This window comes from Strigops habroptila, chromosome 4 (genome assembly GCF_004027225.2).
Source record: "Strigops habroptila isolate Jane chromosome 4, bStrHab1.2.pri, whole genome shotgun sequence".
Classification (NCBI taxonomy): domain Eukaryota; kingdom Metazoa; phylum Chordata; class Aves; order Psittaciformes; family Psittacidae; genus Strigops; species Strigops habroptila.
In genome coordinates, this window is record NC_046358.1 from 5,380,038 (window position 1) to 5,400,866 (window position 20,829).

Sequence of the window (20,829 nt, forward strand, 5' to 3'; positions counted from 1 at the left end):
CACCTGAGCAAGTTATGAAGCCCAAAGCTATAAACTTCCTTTTCAATTAGAGCCAAGCTTGTGAGATAATCACCCATTCAGGCTGGCTGCAGACTTGGAGACCAAACTGCAGTGGAAGAACAGAATGACTCTGTAATGGGGCTTACATGGGTCAACGAAACCTTTATGCTTTGGGACAGGCTGGCAGAAGCAAACAAGCTAGAGCAGGAAAACAGAGTAATTTGGGAACCACTGTAGAAAGGGGGGAAAAGCACAGCAAGTTCTGCTCGCAGTGCTAGAGCCGAGGAAGAAAAAGACCAATGGCCGAGCAGATCTGAAATCCCAGGACACAAGGGCAAGGAAGTCTGGGAAACCCAGGGCATCCTTTTCCCCCTTTCTCACATTCTCAGAGGGGAAATGATTTCTTGTTTTCTCAACAGGTGAGATGCAGCAGCACTTGCCTTCTATGCCATCAGTTTGCTGAAGCAGACAGATACAATCATTACAGGTTTCAACAACCTTATCTGATGGGTGAAGGAGATACACGGGTACCACAAGCTCTGTCCCAACCCAAACAGTGTTTAGTTTGCTGGCAAACACAGGTTTCTATCACCTGCATTTCCTTTCTTCTGCATTTCCATTCCTTTCTACCATGTTAGTCATGGCTCTGTAGACAATTTTCCATGACTTCTCCTTGAGCAAAGATTGAGAGGGCAACACATCTGGGCTTCCATAGATGGAAGTATCCAGTGGAGGGGTCCCAGTTAGTCCCAATAAAGAGGCTCTTGAAGCAACACTGTTATAGGGACAGATTTATAGACAAGATGGACCTGATGGGGCAGAACCCCTCCCTGAGATGGAGCACATGTTCATGTACCAGACCACTCACACATTTATAACTTCCCATCAGGTTAAAGAAGCACCCCCTTTCCTTACAGAAAGGACAAAGGAAAATCAACAGAGATTTACAGGTGTCCAAGATAGGAAAAGTTGGTAGACAAGAAATCCATTGCAAGTTACTAAACATAAAGAAACTGTGGCCAACTCAGGAAGCCTCCAATCTCAGAATCTTTGGAAGACTGAACAGTACAAAGAGGAAGTATTACATGTGTTTTCAAGATGGAATGTAGCAGTAGGCACAGCATAGACTGCTTCTAGGCACATAAAGCTTTCATACCTGACGTTGCACTGCATGTGTAGGCCCAGGCTTCGGGAAGCAGGTGCAGAAACACATTCCCCAGTAGCCCACCAATTGCAAAACTCAGCAACTGCTTCAAACGGTGTGATCCAGCTAAAAAAAAAACCCACACCAAACACTGATCACAACTCAGCTGGGAACCAAAACATCTCCAGCTGAGATTTTGCACAAAGAGACCTAAATTGGAAGCATCTGCAAAGCAAGCTTTCAAAGGAGAGAGCATAGAACAAATAGCTGGAGTCCCTGCACTGGTTGGCTGGACAGCAGTGAGTGGGAGGTTCTGGACCACGCAGGGTGCAAAACAAACAATACCCTTTGTACAAGCTCCATCCAGGGCTTGCATTTGTCCAAGGACTCCCCATCACATTTGCAGGTTTTGCAGGTATAGACTAAAGCATCAGAAATGGACTGTCTCTTTTACAGGACAGTATTTCTGTGACAAGGTGCTGTTCATCACTGTGCCACTCAGTAACAACCCAGAACTTCTGGCTTCAGAAAGACTAAGGCAGGTAGCAGGCTTACCTTCTGACCGCAGAGCAGCTCCTGTCTCAAACGGGATCACCAGCAAGGGGAAGACCCCACTGAGCCCCACCATGAATGAACCGATGAGGGAACAGATCCAGGCATCCAGCCGCTCGCTGCTGAAAAGGTTTCCCAAGGATTGTGTCTCCTTCTCGCACAGAGGACCAGAACTAGCAGCAACATGACCCGTCTGGAGCTGCTGAGCTTCACAGGCCACAATCAGAAACAAGGAGAGCGTCCCATCAAGCAGAAGCTTTTGCTTTGTCATCGCTGAGAGGTCTCAGCCGGGTTGGCCAATCTCTGGAAAGAGCAGAGGAGAGCAGTCCTGAGTGTGCTGGAGATTCCCTCCCATCATCCCAGAGGAAAGGCCTTGGCCACACCATCCCCTCCCTCAGCATCCTAGCACAGGTCATGAACATCTGAATCTCTTCCTGATTTCAACACAGCACTAAAGGACAGAAAGGTTGTTTAGGTGTATGAAACTGCAGGTGTGAAACATCTTTTAAGAGTCTGGCTTTCAGTATCTCCTCTTACGTAGCTGGAATAGGACTCTTTGTCCTTGCCTTCCCAAGACTTCAGTGAAAGATGCTGACCAGAGATGTCTTCTCTTTGCCATGGAACTGCATCCACGTAACAAATCAGGATGCAAGACAGGCAACATAACAGAGGTCTGTAAAATCATGAGTGGTGTAAAGATGGTGAACAGGGGTAGGTTATTCACCATCTCTTCAGATGTTAAGTACTACCAGCCATCACGTGAAGCCAGTGAGGGTCAGCTTCAAAACAAAACAAATGTGACTCTTCATCAGCAGCTACCTTTTCCAATATGGAAAATTTTACATGGACTACACAAAAGACAGGACAAGTACTAAAAAGACAAATCTATTGATTGCTCATGGTTAGACAGCTCACATTAGACTCAGGCAATACTCTTATCTGAAAGGAGCTGGATGAGTAGTTGGAAAATATCATATATACTTGCCCTATTTTTATTCTTTTCTAGAAGGGTATGGGTTAGATGGTCTCTTAGTCAAAACCAGCATAGCTGTTACTAAGAACTCTTCAGTCGCAAGGAAACTGGAGAGAAGTGGGCATGTTATTAGAGGAAAATAAAGATAATTACACTCTCATGGGCAATCAGGAAAGAAAAGCAAATGATGCAAAGGCTGAAATGCAAATGCTCCTTCAGTCTCCAGAAGAAAGTGAAATGTGACAAGCAAAATTAATTTGGAAATGGGAGAAGAGTGGGTTAGAAAAGAATGCCTTAAAAATGTTCTCAGAACAGCTTTAGACTGACAGGGAATAAGAGCATTCAACTGAAGGCATGTAAGAAACCAGTCAAAGTAATCGTTGAAGTGTTAGTGACCATCTTTGAATAGGGAAGGCTACAGAAGGCTGGAGAAGCATCATGCCTCACCTACCTTTATAAAAAGAAAAAAAAAGGTGGCAGAAGACTTAAGAAGTTACAGACCAGTAACTTCAATCCTCTGACAGACTCTTGATCAAGTTAAATGATCAGTTTGTAGTTACCTATAAGATAAGAAAGTAATAAAGATACCAAAGCATTAAGTAACAGCCAGACAGAAAGGGGCCTGAAATTATCAAGACAAAATTCATGGTGCTGGAATCAATGTAAGGGCTCACTGCAGCCGAAAAGGGCAGTGTTGCTCCTTGTCCCCATTCCCCCATGATGCATCAAAGCATCCCCTCCCCATACTCATACCTGGCTCCATAAGCGAGCAGGGCATAATAAACTAGCAGGAAAAGCTCTGTTATTTTTAAAGGCTTGAACTTTTTCTAGTTTCAGTTCCTGAACTAAATCACTGCAGGAGGAAGGCCCAGTTGCAGTAAGCAAGCAAATATTAAAGGACAGAGCCCCATAGCTCCCATGAAGGAGGACACTGAGCTCCAAGCACAGTGACCACAGACATCAGGAGCAGGGAGGATGCAAGAAGGAGCCAGGGAAGACACCGGCTTGGCTAGCTGTGCAAGAGCCACTAAACTTTTAGTGGCAAGATAATAGCTGATCAAGCGTAAACTCTACTGACCCAGAAAAATCCCATCCCTTTTTTTAATTGTTATTATTTCACAAGAAAAAAAACCCTCTCAACATAGCAACTTCAACCCAGCTCAGAGTTTTGTGGCATCTTACTGCAGCGTTTTGATCAGGCTGCAGGAAACCTACTACCTATGGCATACCTTGAAACAATCTCAGTAAAGATCAGTACAATCTGTATCTAAGGGAGGGGGGAGAGAACAGTAACTCCAATGTGCCACAAAAAAAAAGCAGCACACACACATTACATTGATTCAGAAATTAATTCCAAGCCAGCAAAGTAGGCAAATGACATCCTGGAACGTGTTATTGTCCTTATATTGTAGGTGTGACACAGAAGCAGTTATTCCATTCCAGTCCACACAGGTGAGACTTTAGCCAACAGACTTCACCCAACCTCACTTATTCTTCTCTATAAAACAGATGAAAAAGATCCGAGACACTGCAGTGGAAAGAAAAAGCAGAGTGCAGAAAGGATGACCTGGGAAAAACAACTGAAGGACCTGGGTATGTTTAGTCTTAAAAAGATAACACTGAAGAGAACATTATGGTCTGCATACAATAAAAGTCACGAGAATGGGGGAAAGTGCTCAACTCTTTTTCCACATTGTAGCATCAGCTCAAATGGTAAACAAGATTCAGCCTAGATATGAAGAAGCAAATTTACATGGTGCTGAAGTGGCGATACAGGTTATCTGTGATGCAGAACCTCCAGCACTGGGGTTTTTTCAGTTCTTTTGAGAAAAAGAATAAACACCTGATGCAGTTGCTGTTTCATTGCAAGGACTAGGTCCCTTCTTGAAGTCCCTCTAGCCCTATGCCTATAATTTGATGTAAACTGGAGAGATCCTTGTTCCACTGGCAGGACCCTAGGAAAGGGGACAGGTTTTCAGCTGTAAAGCACTATTGGTAGAACCACTCCCGGTGCTGAGCTGATGCTCTGAGCACTAGTAACAACTGCAAGGAAGTCTGATGGACCAGAGATGCTGCCCTCTGCCCAGCTCCACCACATGAACTTACCTGGGAAGCTGCCAGGCCCCCTTGTTCCCCTTACTGGGATTCAGGCTCCCCACAAAACTATGCACACAGACACACACAACTATGGTAAAACTATGCCACAGAATCCTCCAGATTTCTCCAGTGGGGGAGACTGGAAGCTCTTAAAATGTTAGCCGTCCCCTAACATGGTACCTAATGGGTAGCTCTGTCCCAAGTACCAATGCAGGCTGAAGCCATTAGCCACACAGGCATCTGTACAGGGAGGTGACGGGACTCTTCAAGCACATTACACCAGCCACAGCCTTCTCTCTGCTTACTAGCTGCTGCATAACAACCTGCAATTAGAGAATTTCCTGCTTTAAAAAAAAACGGGCAACCTTTCCAACCCCAGAGCAAGCCTGATGGACACCCTCTTCCTTTGTGACAGGATTAGACCTAGAAAATGACTGAGAACGGCTTCTTTGTAAGGAACAAAGAGAAAAGAATATTTAAAACCAGGATTTATACAACCACCACATGCCTGTGAAGAGGCAAGAAACACACGCAGCAAAATGACTGCTCTCTGCAGCTTGGCAATGATGGGAAGTGGCACAAACTGGCCTCTTCCACAACCCTGTTGTCACGGCTTTTGAACTCAGTCTGGAAAAGTAATCACTGCAATTGATTCAACAAGTCCATTCCTTCCATCTCTTCCTCCACACTCACAGCCCACGTCTGCCCCAAGGGACACATGAAATGGTCTTTGAGACTAAATGGCCAAAATCCTGGAGAGAGGCAGTAGCACACAGGACAAGGGGCATGCTCAGGGCTCTAAAAACAGGCTGCATACATGTCCTTCTTCCAGCAGCAAAATGGACCAGGTTCCTCCAGAAAAGGACAGTAAATAAGCATAAAGAGGTATAAAACTGATTCCCCTAATCACATTTATGTTGGTCAACCTTCTGTGGCCCACGGGTCTGTCTTCTCTTGTTACTCACACAAGGAAAACCCCGTACATTTCTTGAAACCTGTGCTGCCTGACCATCATTACCCTGTGGCTCAAGAACATCCCCATATCTCATGCAATAAATTCCTGATGCTTATAAAATGCCTACAAGGAACTTGGGACATTATCCAGGACACACCTGATCTGATCTTTACACCAAGCTAATTATTTAGAGCATAATCCCAGCATTTGCTTTTTTCCTAACATATTGTAATCACTTGCTCAACGAAATGCACTTTTTATCTCTATAGCCCCTTTGCTTCTCTATCTTATTAGTACATGCTCCTCATGAGATACCAAGTTTACTTAATGTTTGTAAAGTCTCTGAATTCAAACCGGCTGCTCCTAAGACAAATATTTAAGAGGAAGAAAAGGAGCAGTTGGGATGTAGCCCTAGGACAAAAGAAGATTAAGGGAGAAAATAATACCCTGCCACTAAAGTTGCAGAGCATGGAAGAAGTCTTTACCTACGCCTGATTTTAGACAACAGCTTCCGGTTTCAGGAACTCAACTAGAGAAGGTCTGGAGAAATTTCTAGAGAAAGCACCTGCAGGTTCTCAGAGAAGTCTGTGGTCACTGAGGCAGAGGCATAACCAGGGTTATAGATACATATTTTTCTCAAGAAGAGTATATGGTCTATTTAAGGACATGCATGGGAGAGAAACAGCCAGTGCATCATTTACTCGTCAGTTTTGACAATGCCATTTGGGATCACAGCTCTCAGCCGGGTCAGACCACAACCCTGTCACCATCAGGTTAGATATTAGTAATATATTCTTCACTGTGAGAATGGTGAGACACTGGCACAGGGTGCCCAGAGAAGCTGTGGCTGCCCCATCCCTGGCAGTGTTCAAGGCCAGGTTGGACACAGGGGCTTGGAGCAACCTGCTCTAGTGGAAGGTGTCCCTGCCCGTGGCAGTGGGATTGGAACTGGATGAGCTTTAATGTCTCTTCCAGCCCAAACCATGCTGTGATTCTATGATTCAGGAGTCAGACCTGCTCAGCTCCTCCTGCAACAGCCTCAGGACTGGAATAACCATGAGGTCTTCCCAGCTCAGGAAAAACAAACAAATGAGATTTGCCATTTACACACCCCTGCGTAGGGGCAGGCTGCACACCAAGGCAGATGAGCTCCTGTCCTCCTCCCTGGTGGCTCTGTAGCAGGCAGTGCCAGAGAAAGCACGGACAAAACTTAAAATGCCAAAGGGAAAACCTACTGGAAAAGAGAAGATAGAATATTGACACGACGACGATTCCTGCAGCCACCCACCTCCTCCCCTCCGAGACACTGCCTTTTCAGACCACACAGCTTCATCTGTCTCAGCACAATTGCTCATTGCCACACAATAACATTTTAGATGTTGTTAGGGAGGAAAAACATGAAAAAGAAAAGGCTTTTTTACAAGTGTTTTCCCTGGAAGCCTGATCTTACAGTTGCAAAAGAGCACTGCATGGAATGGAAAAAAAAGTTATTTTCCAGGGAGGAAGCATAATTTTCAGCCAAAAATTTCTCCACAAGCCACCTCCCTCCATTAGCCCTGTGGAGAGCTTTGTATTCCTCCTGGCAGCCCTGACCTCGGCAGAGGCACACGAGGTCTCCAGCCCCCCCACTGCCCACCCCGAGCATTCCTCCCTTAATCACTGCCCACCATTAGGACCGCGCTGCTCCGGTGGGACCCTTCTTCCCCTTTCCCTCATCCCTCTCATCAAAACCACTTTGCAGAGAGACTCGACTTCTGCAAATCACGCACATCACAGCGTGCACAGCCAAAGGCTGGAGATGCACAGGATTAAGAACGATGGGGTATCGCAGATCAGAAGAGATTACAGACCCCGCGCAACCTAAGAGCTGGCAAGGCAGGCAGTTAAAACACTGTTCAAACACGGTTAAAACGTAGTTTGGGAGACAGCGACTCCTTCCCCATCCTTCCCATCATGAAAGAGGAAAGTTTGCGATCGGGCAATGGCGTTCAGCCCAGGGCTGGCTGAGATTTCTCCTCCCAGCCCATTAGCCGCGGCAGCCTGGGGCAGAGGCCGGGCAGAACCCCCAGCACAGCCCTCTCCGGTGCTGCAGCCCTGGCCCAGCCGGGCCCGGCTCCTGTCTGCAGGGGATTAACGGCGGCCTCGCTCCTGTCACTGTTTCTAACACCACGGCGGTGTGGGGGCAGTGATTTACCCTGCTCACGCACCTCGCCGGGCCGGTACTTCAGTCTCCCCCCAGGGCCCATGTGCGGTCCCAGCGCCGAGACCTCCCCGCGGCTTCCAAAACAGACACTTCCAAAACAGACACTTCCAAAACTTTCTCCGCTGAGGACTGAGCTCTCGGCCCCAGCGCGCCCGCAGCGGCAGCCACACGGCAAAGGCGGCTGGACCGGGGGGGATGCCGGCCGCGGGAGCCCAGGGGGAGCCGGGAGCGAGCGGCGCGGAGCCCGCGGTGCCGCCGGGCCGGGGCATGGCTCCCGGCAGCAGCGGCCGGGCCAGGCGCTGCCCTCACCGTGTTTCCCAAACTTCCTCCGCGCACGGTCGGGCCGGGCCCCGCCGCTGCGGGACTCGGCTCCGTGCGGGCAGCGCTGCCCGTCGCCGGCCCCGCTGCCTCCGTCCCGCCGCCGCCCGGGGCTGAGCTGCGCGGCCGCACCCTGCCCCCGCCGTTCCCCCCTTCCCCGCCGCAACAGCGGAGCGGGGGGCAGCCCCGTGACCCCCCCGCTCCCGCTCCGCCAGCCCCCGTTACCGTGCACCGCCGCCGTGCCCCTGTCCGCCGCTGCCATCCAGCCGCGGCTCGGCGCGGGCCTGCCCCGCCCGGCGGCCCCTCGGCTCCGCCCCCCCCCGGCCGGCCACGTCGGTCCCGGCCTCCCCGGCACCAGCGTCGCCGCCCCGGGGGAGACCCGCCGCCGAACGCGCTTCCGGCCTCCGCCGCGGGGGGGCGGGCACCGGCCGCGCTTCCTGCCGGATGCCCCCCCGCGCCCGCGGCGCCCCCCAGCGGCACGGGGCGGGAGGAGCGGACCGGGGGGGGCGGACGGAGCCCCGCGGTGCCCCGGGGATCCCGGCCCGGCCCGGCCCGGAGGAATCACCCCCCCACGGTCCTTAGAGGTTTTAGCGGATCCCCAGCAGGAGCTTGTGGGCAGGGGGACAGAGACACACAGGCACTGCAGGAGTCCGGCCGTCCAGAACGTGGCTATGAGGCCTTTTTACTTTAATTGACTGGATCTGAATTGTATGGAAGCCTGCACTAAGTTTTAGCTTCCAGATGTTTTTAAATACTAGAGCAGCTCTTATACATACTCGCCTGCTCCTTACAGATTCAGCACAACCTTCATGATGACACGTGTGTAACCCCAGAGCCCATAAGCACCACTATCCTGACTACTAGTGGTGAAGAACATCCACGGTTCTCACAGAGGTTTGCAGAAACTTCAGACTAGGTCAGAGAAGAGCAGAGATTTACTTTTATCCAGGCTGAGGTAGTTTGGAGCTATCTGGTTTCCAGTACGGACACTTTCCAAAACATACCAATGGACCTCTTAGTTCCATCTCTTACCATTTTCCCTGTGACGCAGAACTTGTTTCTCACTCCAGTTTTAGTAATGAATCCCGTTCCCCAAGGAGGCACTGCTGATGCTGACGCTTCTTCCTATGGTTTTGCCCTGGCCTCATTACATCATACCAATGTCATGCCCTGGAGCATGGGAATTAAGTCAGCTGCAGTCGCCTGCACTGGTTTAGCTGCTCTTTCTGCACTCGTGTAACAGGAACACAACCCTACCTACAACCACGCTGCAAATGCAGCTAAAGAAAAGTCCCGCCTTTCTCACTTGCAAGCAGAATGCTTATATAGAAGCTGAATTCTGAAAGGGAACTTTTAAAGACAAAGTATTTTGCATTTTATTCTCAAATTTTAAGATTCATGGTTCTTGTGTTCTGCAGCCGGTGGGTCATACTGTGATGACCACAGCTACAACAGGCACCTCCTCAGGTAAACCAAGGCATGCCAAGCATTTCAGACTGGTGCAATCAACAGAGGTATCATGGTCTCCGAGAAATCAGTGGGAGTCTGCTTTAGTCTTCAGTGCTGTAGAGTTTCAGGTTTTATGGCATCCCACCGTAAGCCAGCACAAGAGAATTTGGGATGAAATGGGCACTCAGCAGCTTGTGTCCCCAGGTGGCAGCTGCTAATGCACCACATGGAGCTTTCTCATAGCTGGTGGCTGCTACTGTGAATTTGCAGCGCTAGTTGAGATATCAGCATGGCAAGATCAGAGTCCAGCAGGCTGGGTCCAAGAGCCAGTAGTTAGATGGCTGGAGCAGGGACGTGGGACCTTCTCCCACAGAGTTGCTTCAGCCTGATTTCTCTGACAATGACATGGAGGGTTTTGTATTCTTTACTGAATTATTTCCCCAGCTGAGGAGAAAAAACCCCAAACAGATCACATTTAAAGGCAGACAGACAAAACCAGACACCATATATCCAGTTCTCTTTGACTTGCAACTGATGTTCTCGCCTCTCTAACATCTTTACTTGGGTGTCTCCAGTGCTTACCCTTGTTTACAGTCTTTGTGGTGTCTTTTCTGCCAGGGTGGGGCAATGATGGAACTGAAGCAGCTTTCCAGAAGAGAATGTAAACCCATTATAGCTCAGTGCCATCCATTAAAACAGAGGTGGGTGCAGCCACAAAAGCCAAGACATACCAGTGGAGCTTGGCACATCTTTGGGGTAAATAACTTGTTTACTGATAAAAATTCACTCAAAAATATCAGCTAATGGATGACAAATGCTGTGAACAGATTGATTTTTTTTTTAAATTATTAATATTTTTTTAAGTTCTACTTTGACAAAGTACCACGCTATTGGCTACGTCTCCAATCTGAAAAATCTGTTCAGAGCATTCAAGCTGAAAACAAAAGGATGGAATAAATGTGAAAGGATAAATGGAAAATCAGTTGTTCTCACTCGCCTACTGGGCTCTGGAGGTCGCCGGAGTTTGTGGCTCCCGGTAGCTCGGAGCACCAGAAGCTGCGTTTCTGCAGCGGCACCGCCCGGGGGTGCCCCCCGCCCGCAAAACGCGATCCCCGGGCCCGGAGCGGCTTCCCCGTCGCTGCCGGAGCTGAGCTACAGCGGCTGGCAGCGGGAAAACGGAACTTCACCAGCGGCAGAAGATACAATAACCTGATAGGTTAGATCTGATCTTTCGCACAGCTACTGGGCACAAGCAGCTAAACCCACGGGTAACACTACATGAGAGCTGGGTCTTGACATCGCAGCTCCAGCTCAGCCTGGTACCTGGGCTCTGTGTGCAGTGAGGGTTGGGGAATGAGGATGGTACGGCTGCACCAGTGGCCACCTCCCCGCGTTGAGGTGAGGCAGGATGGGAACACCCCAAACTCAGGGATGGTGCTAAACCTTCCCCTGATCAGTGCGGAGTTGTGGGAGGCTTTCCCTTAGCCAGGCACAGCCTCACTGGAATTTGAACCCTGAGTGTCCACGAAAGCCTGTCAAGCATCTGCTTTGGTTGAAGGAGGGGACCCCCTCGAGGAGTCTGGCTCCCAAGCCACTGCAGGGGGAGCTGGACTCTTTCCTAGGAGACATTTTGGCGGCTGAATTTCCACCATAAAAGTTGTTAAGAAAGGGATCAAAGTGGCTTAGTATGGAAGAGAATGGAATGGAATGGAATGGAATGGAATGGAATGGAAGTAAATTCATGCTTCCTCACACCTAACAGTGCTCTTGGCACTCCACCCCCAGGACATTCTTAAACATATTTCTTTTTGGTGTACAGTCAGAAGCTCGCTTTTGAAAAAGGACATGAATGGTGCTCTAAAAGTGCATTAATTGCAAAGAAAGGGTACCAGAGCCTCAGCAAAATCTCTGGAGAGGGCACATGAAACATCCCTGGAGGGCCCACGTGTAAGACTAGATGTTAAGCACTGGCAGATGGGGCATGGGCAGGCAGAGAAACAGGGACAGGAAGAATGTGGATAGGATGGGAAGGTTTTAAAAAGTTTTTCCCCATAAAGGTGGTGGTCAGGCACTGGAAGAGATGTCCAAGGTTACTGTTGGAGATTTTCAGAAGTTCAGCTGGCCTTGACGTCAAATAACCCGATCTAATTGTGAAACTCTGAGCAGCAGAATGGACTAAGCGACCTCCAGAGGTCCTTTCCAACTTAATGTTTTCTATGATCCTAGGATTCAGACAAAAACAGTACCCAGGGGTATCAAGTGAATCAGAGGGAGAGCCCTCTAAGTGTCTGAAAGGAGCTACCCCAGCAGTAGGCATTTTTGCCTGCTGTGTGATGGGAGCCAAATGCAGTAATGTTACTGCCTGGAAGTCCTGCTCTGACTCATCCCAGGACACATTTCTGCAAGGCACGACAGAAAAGGAGAAGTAACTGCTGAGCCCTGAATGGGGGGGAGAGGAGCTGGCCCCATGGATGCTCAGAACAGGGAATTTTAGTCTTACTCATCATATTATTTTTATATTTGGGTTTTCAGATGTAAACCTCAGTGTTTCTGTCAGCATATTAACTCTGTGTGCACCACAAGTTTGTCTGCTAAGCCCCAGTGATTCCCTTATGCACAACTGCCAGCTGGGAGCTCGGTCTGAGCTACTGCGCTTGACTAGTGTTTGGAAGGAATAAATGGATTGTTTGGTGATTTAATCTGGGAAAATTTCAGTGTCATGTTGGACAAAAAAGACAGGGCTGGTTTGCGAAAGAAATAGCCAGAGAGCAGGTATGGGTAGGTGAGTGAAATGTGGCAAATGAGCCATAGAGGATTTACAGAAGTTAGAGCTGAGATTCATCCTGAAAAGCTGCTCTACATAGTCTTAACAAATGTAAGCAGGAAAAGGAAGGGAAATCTGTATGACTGTGAAAAACAAGTAGTGCTGGAAGGTCTAGGTGAATCTAGACCTCTAGCATGGGTTTGTTCTTTGCTGAACTTAAATAATGAGGCCACAGTATTACCCTGCCAAGCTGGGTATTAGTATTGGTTACGTGTCTGATAGACAGTCTTCATTCTGTATCTAAATTTAGTTAATGACCACGAAAGAGGGTTTTCTTACGTTCTTCAGTGCTCAGTAATGAAACCCCTGTTTTCTATAACTTAATGCACCTTCTTCATATCTCCAGGGTAGAGCCCAAACATTGGTTCCTGCCCTTCAACTGGCAGCAGACAGGCTGCAGTTCAGTCTGGATGTTTCGATATCAGTGTTGCAGGCATACAAATACTTTATAACCAACATCCACACTTTCATTCTTTGCACAGAGTGAGATCTACATCCGTCTCTAGTGAGGTCCATATTCTGAACCCTGGTGCCAAGATTCACACACTCAGCTACTGCAAGTAGTGAGACCTGTGCTGGCACTCACCCTGAGTGCTGCAAGCTCCAGACTGTACAGTGATACAGACCCTGGAAGTGAAGTAGCCATCACTTAGCAGAGTTGTAAGATTAGTGTTTACACTCTAAGGCATGGTGTGCAGAAAGGGTTAAACAGAAGGGGTTTATGGAGTGCAAAAGGATCTCCAAAACAGAAATACTGTGATTCAGAGCAATGCCCACCTCAAGCCAGCAGAGACAGAATTTAAGTTCTCCAGCTTCTTAAAAGCAGGAGGATCCATTATTCGTATTCACCACTCAAATTCTCAGTCCAGGTATTACAGCCTTGTCCAGTTTTCTTCTAATGAGGATACCACAGCAGTGAAGAGGTCAGTGGTTTACAGTCTCCTTCCATACTCGATGAATCTGTGCAACCTCCATTTGGGTAAAATACAAAGCTACTCAGTAGGTTGGTACAAACAGTTCTGTAAGAAGACTCAGGAGAACATCTCCTGCTATGTTTCAATCTGACATGCTGCATTGTGGAATACGGTCTCAAAGACGGAAGAAATTATGAGATCAGGGTTTTTCCATTTCTGTTTGTCTAAGGTGACAGAAGTTGTATACAGCTGGCACTAAAAAAAGTGCAATTGATAGCAAAGTTCATCTGAGGCACTTCAAAGTAGGTGGGGGAAGCCCTTTTTTTCTCTTTTCTAGTTGACAAAGCAGCCCAGGACTGGAGCGATAGTGGGAGTGCCACAGGCAACACCGAAACCGAGTTGCAGACATTGTTATGAAGGAGGAATCAGAACAAGAATAGCAAAGAGAATTGTCACTGGAGCTCAACTGACATCCACTGTTACCAGTAATCTGACTTGTTGGTTAAAAGAACAATTCACACGCAACATTCAAGATGAGCAATCCAGCACACAGCAATGGTTTCCTGGTGCTATGATCAATGATGAAAAGGTGCAGGCAAAAGTAAATTTGGCAGAGACACCAAGAGGAATGATTGGAAGAAGGAAAGATGCAGCCTGGGGCTGTGTAGAGACCAACTCAAAGTAAGTCTTAGGAGGAGAAAATTGGGATGCAGGCATAGCATCTCAAAGATGAGGTCTAGAAAAGTGATTTTAGTTGAATCTGGACAGTATCAGATACAATAGTGATCAAGAAAAGATAGGTGAGAAAAGTTGTGAGATAAAGTAGAGAGTACAGCAGTGAGTACTGCCAAATCCTTTCCCCCCCCCCAACTTTGCACTGTTTTGTATTTTATCTTTTGTTTTGTGTTCTCAAAAGCCACTATCAGAAATGGGCTATGCTCTGAATAGTGCACAGTGCTTTTTTTCCAGCATGGGCATTTACTTACATTAAGCAAATGCATCTGCTGGTTGGCAGAGCCAGCGGCCCCACATAGATCACAAATCCTGAGTTTGAAAGCTTATCTACCACCCTCATTCCTTGCTATTGCCACAGACCTCTTCTCACCAGTCTGGGGCTTTGCTCCCCTGATGCTGGGCTTCTCCTCCACAGCTGCCCACCCCTGATAACACAGCTGAGGAGCCCAGAGGAAGTTGTACAAGATGCTTTTGTCAACACTCCTTCCCCCACAGACCATCTCCCATCTCCTTTGTTACTGTAAATTGACATCAGAGCTGCTGAATCATGATATGGGAGTCACAAAATGTTATTTATGCTGTAGAAACAAGGCCCCCTCCCTCTCATTTTTTCCTGCCTGTGTCAAAATGGAGTCACTGATTTTCGTCCTAGCTCCTCCTGCACTGGCACTTCAGGTGAAGCAGGCTGAGTTCTCCTCATATGGGCTACAGGCACAACCAAGGTTTTATTTTGGTCTGCTAAGAGACAGCCTTACTGAGCAGACACTGTCTGGACAGTTCAAAAAGCCATTTGGAACCAATGTCTAAGAGATTTGCCTACAAGGTCAGAGCCCCAAGGGAAATTTTCAAGTGATAGACCGCACATTTAAAAAGTTGGCCTCCCACACAGAGGACTTATTGTACTGCAAAAATATTTTGTTAGGGTGCTTGGTTACAATGGGCTTTATTCCTAAACCTGTAGATGGAGCTGAACTATGGTTTGTAACTGGATTCCTAACAAACCAGAGTGTTGAGGAAAGAAAATGGTGCGGTGCAATGAAGGGGTGCATGGAATAGAATGACTTGGAAAGCATTAGACAACATAGAAAAAAGCAAGAAGGACACAGAAAAGAGAAGAAAGAGATAGGAGGAGCCATGGTTATAGTCAGGGAGATGCTGATGCCCAGAGACAAGAAGTTACAGAGAAATGAAATATTAAAAATTTACAGGGAACAAGGGTAAGTGATGTCAAAGGGGAAGTCTGAGAGGCCTGGCAAAGCACAACGAAAGGGAGAGATTATTATCAAACCATCCAAAAAACTTCATAATGTTCAAAATTTGCTTTGTCATAAGCATTTACAATTTTTATGTGCAGATAAATGCTTTTTGAAGCCATAGCCTAGTGAGATTTAACCTTCCTACTCTAAACTGGTACACAGATTCCATATAGATTTGCTAAAGTATGCAGGGGAAACTTTCAGACTGACTGTCGAAACAAATGTACCAGGAAAGGATACTTACATATCTCTTGCAGAAATCTGATTCAAAACTGTGCTATCAGTTAGAGAAATCTAGGAAAATTCACAAATGAATCATAGAATCATAGAATGGTTTGGGTTGGAAAGGACCTTAAGACCATCCAGTTCCAACCCCCTGCCATGAGCAGGGATGCCTCACACTAGACCATGTCGCCCAAGGCTCTGTCCAGCCTGGCCTTGAACGCTGGGATGCTCCAGGGATGGAGCATTTACCACTTCTTTGGGCAACCTGTTCCAGGGCCTCAGCACCCTCACAGTAAAGAACTTCTTCCTTATATTTAACCTGAACTTCCCCTGTTTAAGTTTGAATCCATCACCCCTTGTCCTATCACTACAATAGAACTGAAAAAAAAAAGAACTAATTTCATTCACAAACGAAAAGCAAGTTGTAATTTCTTTCACTGGAATACTGTTCCTCTGCTGTTCTCTTCCAAATTCATATTGTACAACCAGCTAACAAAGAGACAAATCTATCCCCAAAAAGAAAATATGGAAAAGCAATAAAGATCTCAGTTCTCCATTTCCTGGCAGTCTTCCCCAGTAACTATGACTCACCTTAAGATTATCAAAATACAGAATAACTTCAAAATAACAAACTAGCCATGAGTTATGAAATAGTGTAGCCGACACAAGTCATTGATTTTAAACACATTACAGAATTGTTATTGTTGCTATTAGTACTTTAGCAGTAGGTGAGAACAACATTTGGATGAAACGATACATGTGCAAGAACCTAATTTGAAATCAAAGGCAACAAGAGAATGACAGAACCTATAGAAGTTGTTATTGGAGAGAAAAGAAGATAAAGTAAAAACCCAGCTGGTGACTTGCATTAAGTGTGTGACTTAGGTCATGTGAAAAATTTCTTTTTGAACAACAAATGACATCATCTCCCTTGCTCAGTTCAACTATCATTGTTTGGCTCATAGCTCATTAAAACACTACAAAATTAAAAGTACTGACATAGTCATGACTAAATGGTTAGTTAAAAACAGACCTTAAAACTCTGCATAAACTTCCCTATCATGTGCTTTGTGTTTCTCATGGTTTCAAACATCCCAATTCTACTGAGAAAACAACCTGTTGTACCACTACTATATGAAGGTTTATAGAACTGTGCTATAATGTCATAGGCTGTTCTCTCAATAGATCTCAAAAGATTTTACTCTTCTTTAGACACAGCATCTTACTTCAAACAGGGCACTGAACATGTACCCCCTCCATGACCAACAGAGAAAATAAAGGCATAGAGCATGCAAGTGGCCAGGTAATGACTCTAGGAGCAAAAAACCTAACTCAATATCCTAGATTACAAGCCAGACCCCAAACCACTGTGGATCATACACTTCTATATTAGTAGTTGCAATTCTATTTTCTTTATGAAATCCACCTTTCGATAAAAGTGATTTGGAGGTTACAGGTAATCGAAGTGACATTTCTGCAAGTATTTGAGGGTTGAAAGAGAACACCAAATGTAGTAGGATGAGAGCTCAAGATGGAGGTGGTCAGAAAACGGAGCACAGCAATGTAGCTTTAATGCAAGGACAGGTAAAGGCAAAGGAAAATTTTGGGGATTTGGAGGGTGATATTATTAGAAGCAGCAGATTAGTCACCTTTCATGTTGGGGAGAAGTTATTTATAGCTCTTTGTTTTCCACATGGTTTGCTGTGGGATTTTGACAGAAAACACATGCTTATCTGTGTTTGGCAATATGGGGAAGAGGATAGACTGAGTTTAAGAGCCCAGCAAGACTTCAGAGCTCTTATTTTGCCAATGCAATTAGTAGTTTTCCAGCTGTGGCTCTTTGAAAAACTTCCATTGAGTATCTTTAGTAATTTGTGATAGGATAAAATAAAAGGTCTTAATTTTGGATAGAATGTTCTTGGACACTGAATGCCCATGAAATTAATTCAGTTATACATGGAACATTTACTTTGGATTTTTTCCCTTGGGATTAATTTGACATTTGTCAGATTATCACCAGGAAATCAGGACAACCCAAGTACAGACTTGTCACCAAGTCTCTAAAATTCAAACTTGTGTTTATCAACTGTTTATTACTCTCCATTCCTGAGAGACTGAGAGGATAAGCAGATGGTCTGCAAATCAAAACTGTAATATTTGGGGTTTGATGGAAGATATTCATTTTGGCCAAGAGGCATGTACAGTCTTGCCTGCTGTTTATTTCCATCACTCAAAAAACTGGCTGCAAAATAGCTGTTCCTAGCCATCACGTGCCTATGCTAGGATGGGCTTTGTTATGTAATTGAACCTGCTGTAGAACAATAAATGAACAGTCATTATTTGGATAATACAGAGCAAAATGGTAGTTTGACAGGTCTTTCAACTACAGAGGATAGGCCTATTTCTGTTGCAGGATGGACACAAATTCAAATTAGAAAAGGTGAGACAGAGAATGATGATCTGAAAAGGCTTTTTCCCTGAGAGGTTATTTAAGCACAAAGTCTTAAAGTCCTCCACATCTGTCATGAAGGAGCTGCTTTTTCAAAGCCTGCTAAAAGGGGGCTGGCCCTGCTAACAGGCGAGGAGATGGTCTCAATGCACTAATGGTTCTTTCCATCCAAATTTCCTGTGTGTGTCACAGCTGCTGGTCTGTGCAGCTGTCTCTGGTTTGTGTGTTTTTTTGCCTACCCCATCTCATGTTTATAAATGGCTTATCATTTTATATTGCAGATGAGGGAGATGAAGATTAAGAAATACTACTCTGATTTCTGGTCACAAAACCCCCAACAAACAAATGTCTGTCCTGTTTGTAATTCAATAGTAAATACCAACACATTCTTACTCAGACAGAATTTTGCCCTTGGGCTTTAGATTTTTCTTTGTTTTCTTTTTGTTCTCCAGGCACATATGGCCATGGATTTATCCCCTGCCAAAGGCTTTAGAAGGCCTCACTCCTTGTGAACTCCATCAAGTGTCACTCTTCCCTCTGCAGAGGTGATTTACAGGAAATGCATAAAAGAGTACAATCAGTTTCCCTATTTATTTGTGGGATTCAACAAATTTCAAAGCAGATATGGGGCAATGAGAACTTTTAGTGATGGAACCTTATGGGAGCTGCCACCAACCTCCTGGTACAATGAATATATCCCCCTGGGACATGATGGGGGGCACTGGTTCTAGTCATGGGTGCCTTCCGGCAGGCTGAAGCAGGTGCTATCACCCTCTGATTCCTTCAGCTTTCTCTCATTTCATTCAGCAGTTCTTAGCCAAATTCACTTGTCATCACCTAGAGGTGAAGATAACAGCTCGAGACAAAAAGAAATGACTGATGAAAAGCCCATCCCAACCACTCCAAAGCTCACCCACTGTGGCAGGTAGTAGATTGGCACTGGTTTGTAAGAGCATTGCTCTTGCAATGCTCATGCTGCCCACCCATCTTGTGTTCATGTCATCCTCCTTTTCCCTTTTCATTTTTTGGGCAGATAGACCTCAGTTGCTGAGTGTTGCTTCAGTGTAAAATAACACATGGTGCTTGTGGTGTGGGAAGGAAGCTGGCTGTGAGAGATAAAGGTTGAGGTTAAGAGCAGACCGACTGTTACACTCCTGGGGCTTTGCTGCTCTTTGTATAACCTTGGTGCGGCTGGGTGATACAAATCAGCACTACCTTTTCTGATAAAATCCATCTACAAGAGGCAAGCAGCAGCCATACCTCCACATCTTTTTTGTAGTTCCAAAGTGGACAGCTCAAAGGTTAGTTTTCCATTATATTACTGACAGAGAAAAGAGACCAACCAAGTTTGGTTGGGGCTCAGAGACCTATGAGAGAAACTGAAGGGAAAAAAATATCAGAGGACCTGCAAGAAACAAAAGCCTTGGGGGAAATTCCAAGATTGCCAAAGGAAAGAACAGTCGCTGCGAATGTTTGTGCAAAACCACAATCTTCTCCTTCCGTCCTGCAAGGACTAGTGCAACTCACTTTGAAAGAGAAAGAAAGAATCAAGAGAGCAAGCAGCACTTCTCCCAGCTGTCCCACTCTGCAAAGCCCCACTGCTTTACTTCACTCAAACCAGCAGGCAGGCAGAAATGCAAAATCATGCCATTTGTGACCTACAGAAACAAAGCCTAATGTTTGCATGGGAGGGGAGACATAGAGTCAAGCTTATCACCAACTGGAAAAAATGCAGAGTAGAAATGTGCAGGTTGCTTTATTTATTTATTTATTTATCCCTTTCCCTTCATGCAAGCCTTAATTATTTTTTCTTCCCAGGAAATGCAAATCCTAAGTGAAGTCCAGCTTCATTGCACATAATCATAGACACTGAGACTGTTGGTTTTGAAAGCTAGAGACTGAACCTAACGATTCTGGAAGATGCTGCACCAAAATCAATGTTTAACTCTTTTATTAAAATCAGGAAGCATTGAAAAAATAGAGATCTGAGCTGATCTCCTCAAAGTGGTCCTTAACCCATCTTAAATTAAAATCTTCTTCCTGATCTTCTGCAGTTTTAAGCAGTAAGGAAAGTTCTTACAATCCTGAGGGCTACAGAGTAAGCAAATGTGGGTTTACCAGGTGGGTCTATGGCAGCTGCAGTCTCTCACTTTCCTATGTCCAGAGCAGAACAAATATTGTCCAACCATTCTGCCATCTGATTCAGACACAAGCTCTCTGCTCAAAGGGAAAAAGTACTGTGAGCATCTGCATAATTAAAACCTGGGACAAGCATAATGTTAAATAAAGCTTAAACTGCTAAAAAATTTCACAAAGAAGGGAAGCAAAATCTGCTCTTTCTCTGAGGTCAGCTCTATCCTGAACATAGCTCTGGTTCTGTCGCAAAATCCTGATGTAAGGAAGTTATTCCCTCTAAGAAAATTTGGTGGAACCGGAATGGAATTGGCAGGTAGAAACCCTCTGTCATTCAAAAATATATACTTTGTATATTTTAGAAACTGATGTTAGTCAAGCAAATCTAAAGCATTTGCTTTAAGCAAAAGTAAAGCTAACGATGTTTTTTTTCCCTTAAGCTCTGATTACACCAAGAAAAGCTGAAAGTATTTTACTGCACTGGTTTAACTTCAAAAGTACTACTGATCCTATAAAATACTTTATAGAACATATGCAACTCTGAAGAGGACTGGACTATTTAGTAGTAAAATATCTAGTCTAAAAGTTCCAGCAACTGCAGT

General features: G+C 45.8%; 1 protein-coding gene across 5 annotated transcripts in view; it reads right to left on the minus strand.

Annotated features, from left to right (window-relative positions):
* Positions 1–20,829, minus strand: part of SLC39A13 (solute carrier family 39 member 13) — a 139,773-nt gene that overhangs the window by 12,480 nt on the left and 106,464 nt on the right. Inside the window, exons 3-5 of one of the 5 annotated variants that reach the window (XM_030482773.1) lie at positions 20,213–20,314; positions 1,700–1,999; positions 1,157–1,270 (exon numbers count right to left, since the gene is read on the minus strand). In XM_030482773.1, the coding sequence (XP_030338633.1) occupies positions 1,157–1,270; positions 1,700–1,967 (382 nt within the window). In that variant the 5' untranslated portion in view covers positions 1,968–1,999; positions 20,213–20,314. Of the gene's footprint in view, positions 1–1,156; positions 1,271–1,699; positions 2,000–3,120; positions 3,282–8,467; positions 8,551–20,212; positions 20,315–20,829 lie in introns of those variants that run through there. The other 4 variants (XM_030482775.1, XM_030482774.1, XM_030482776.1 and 1 more) reach the window with 4 other exon arrangements.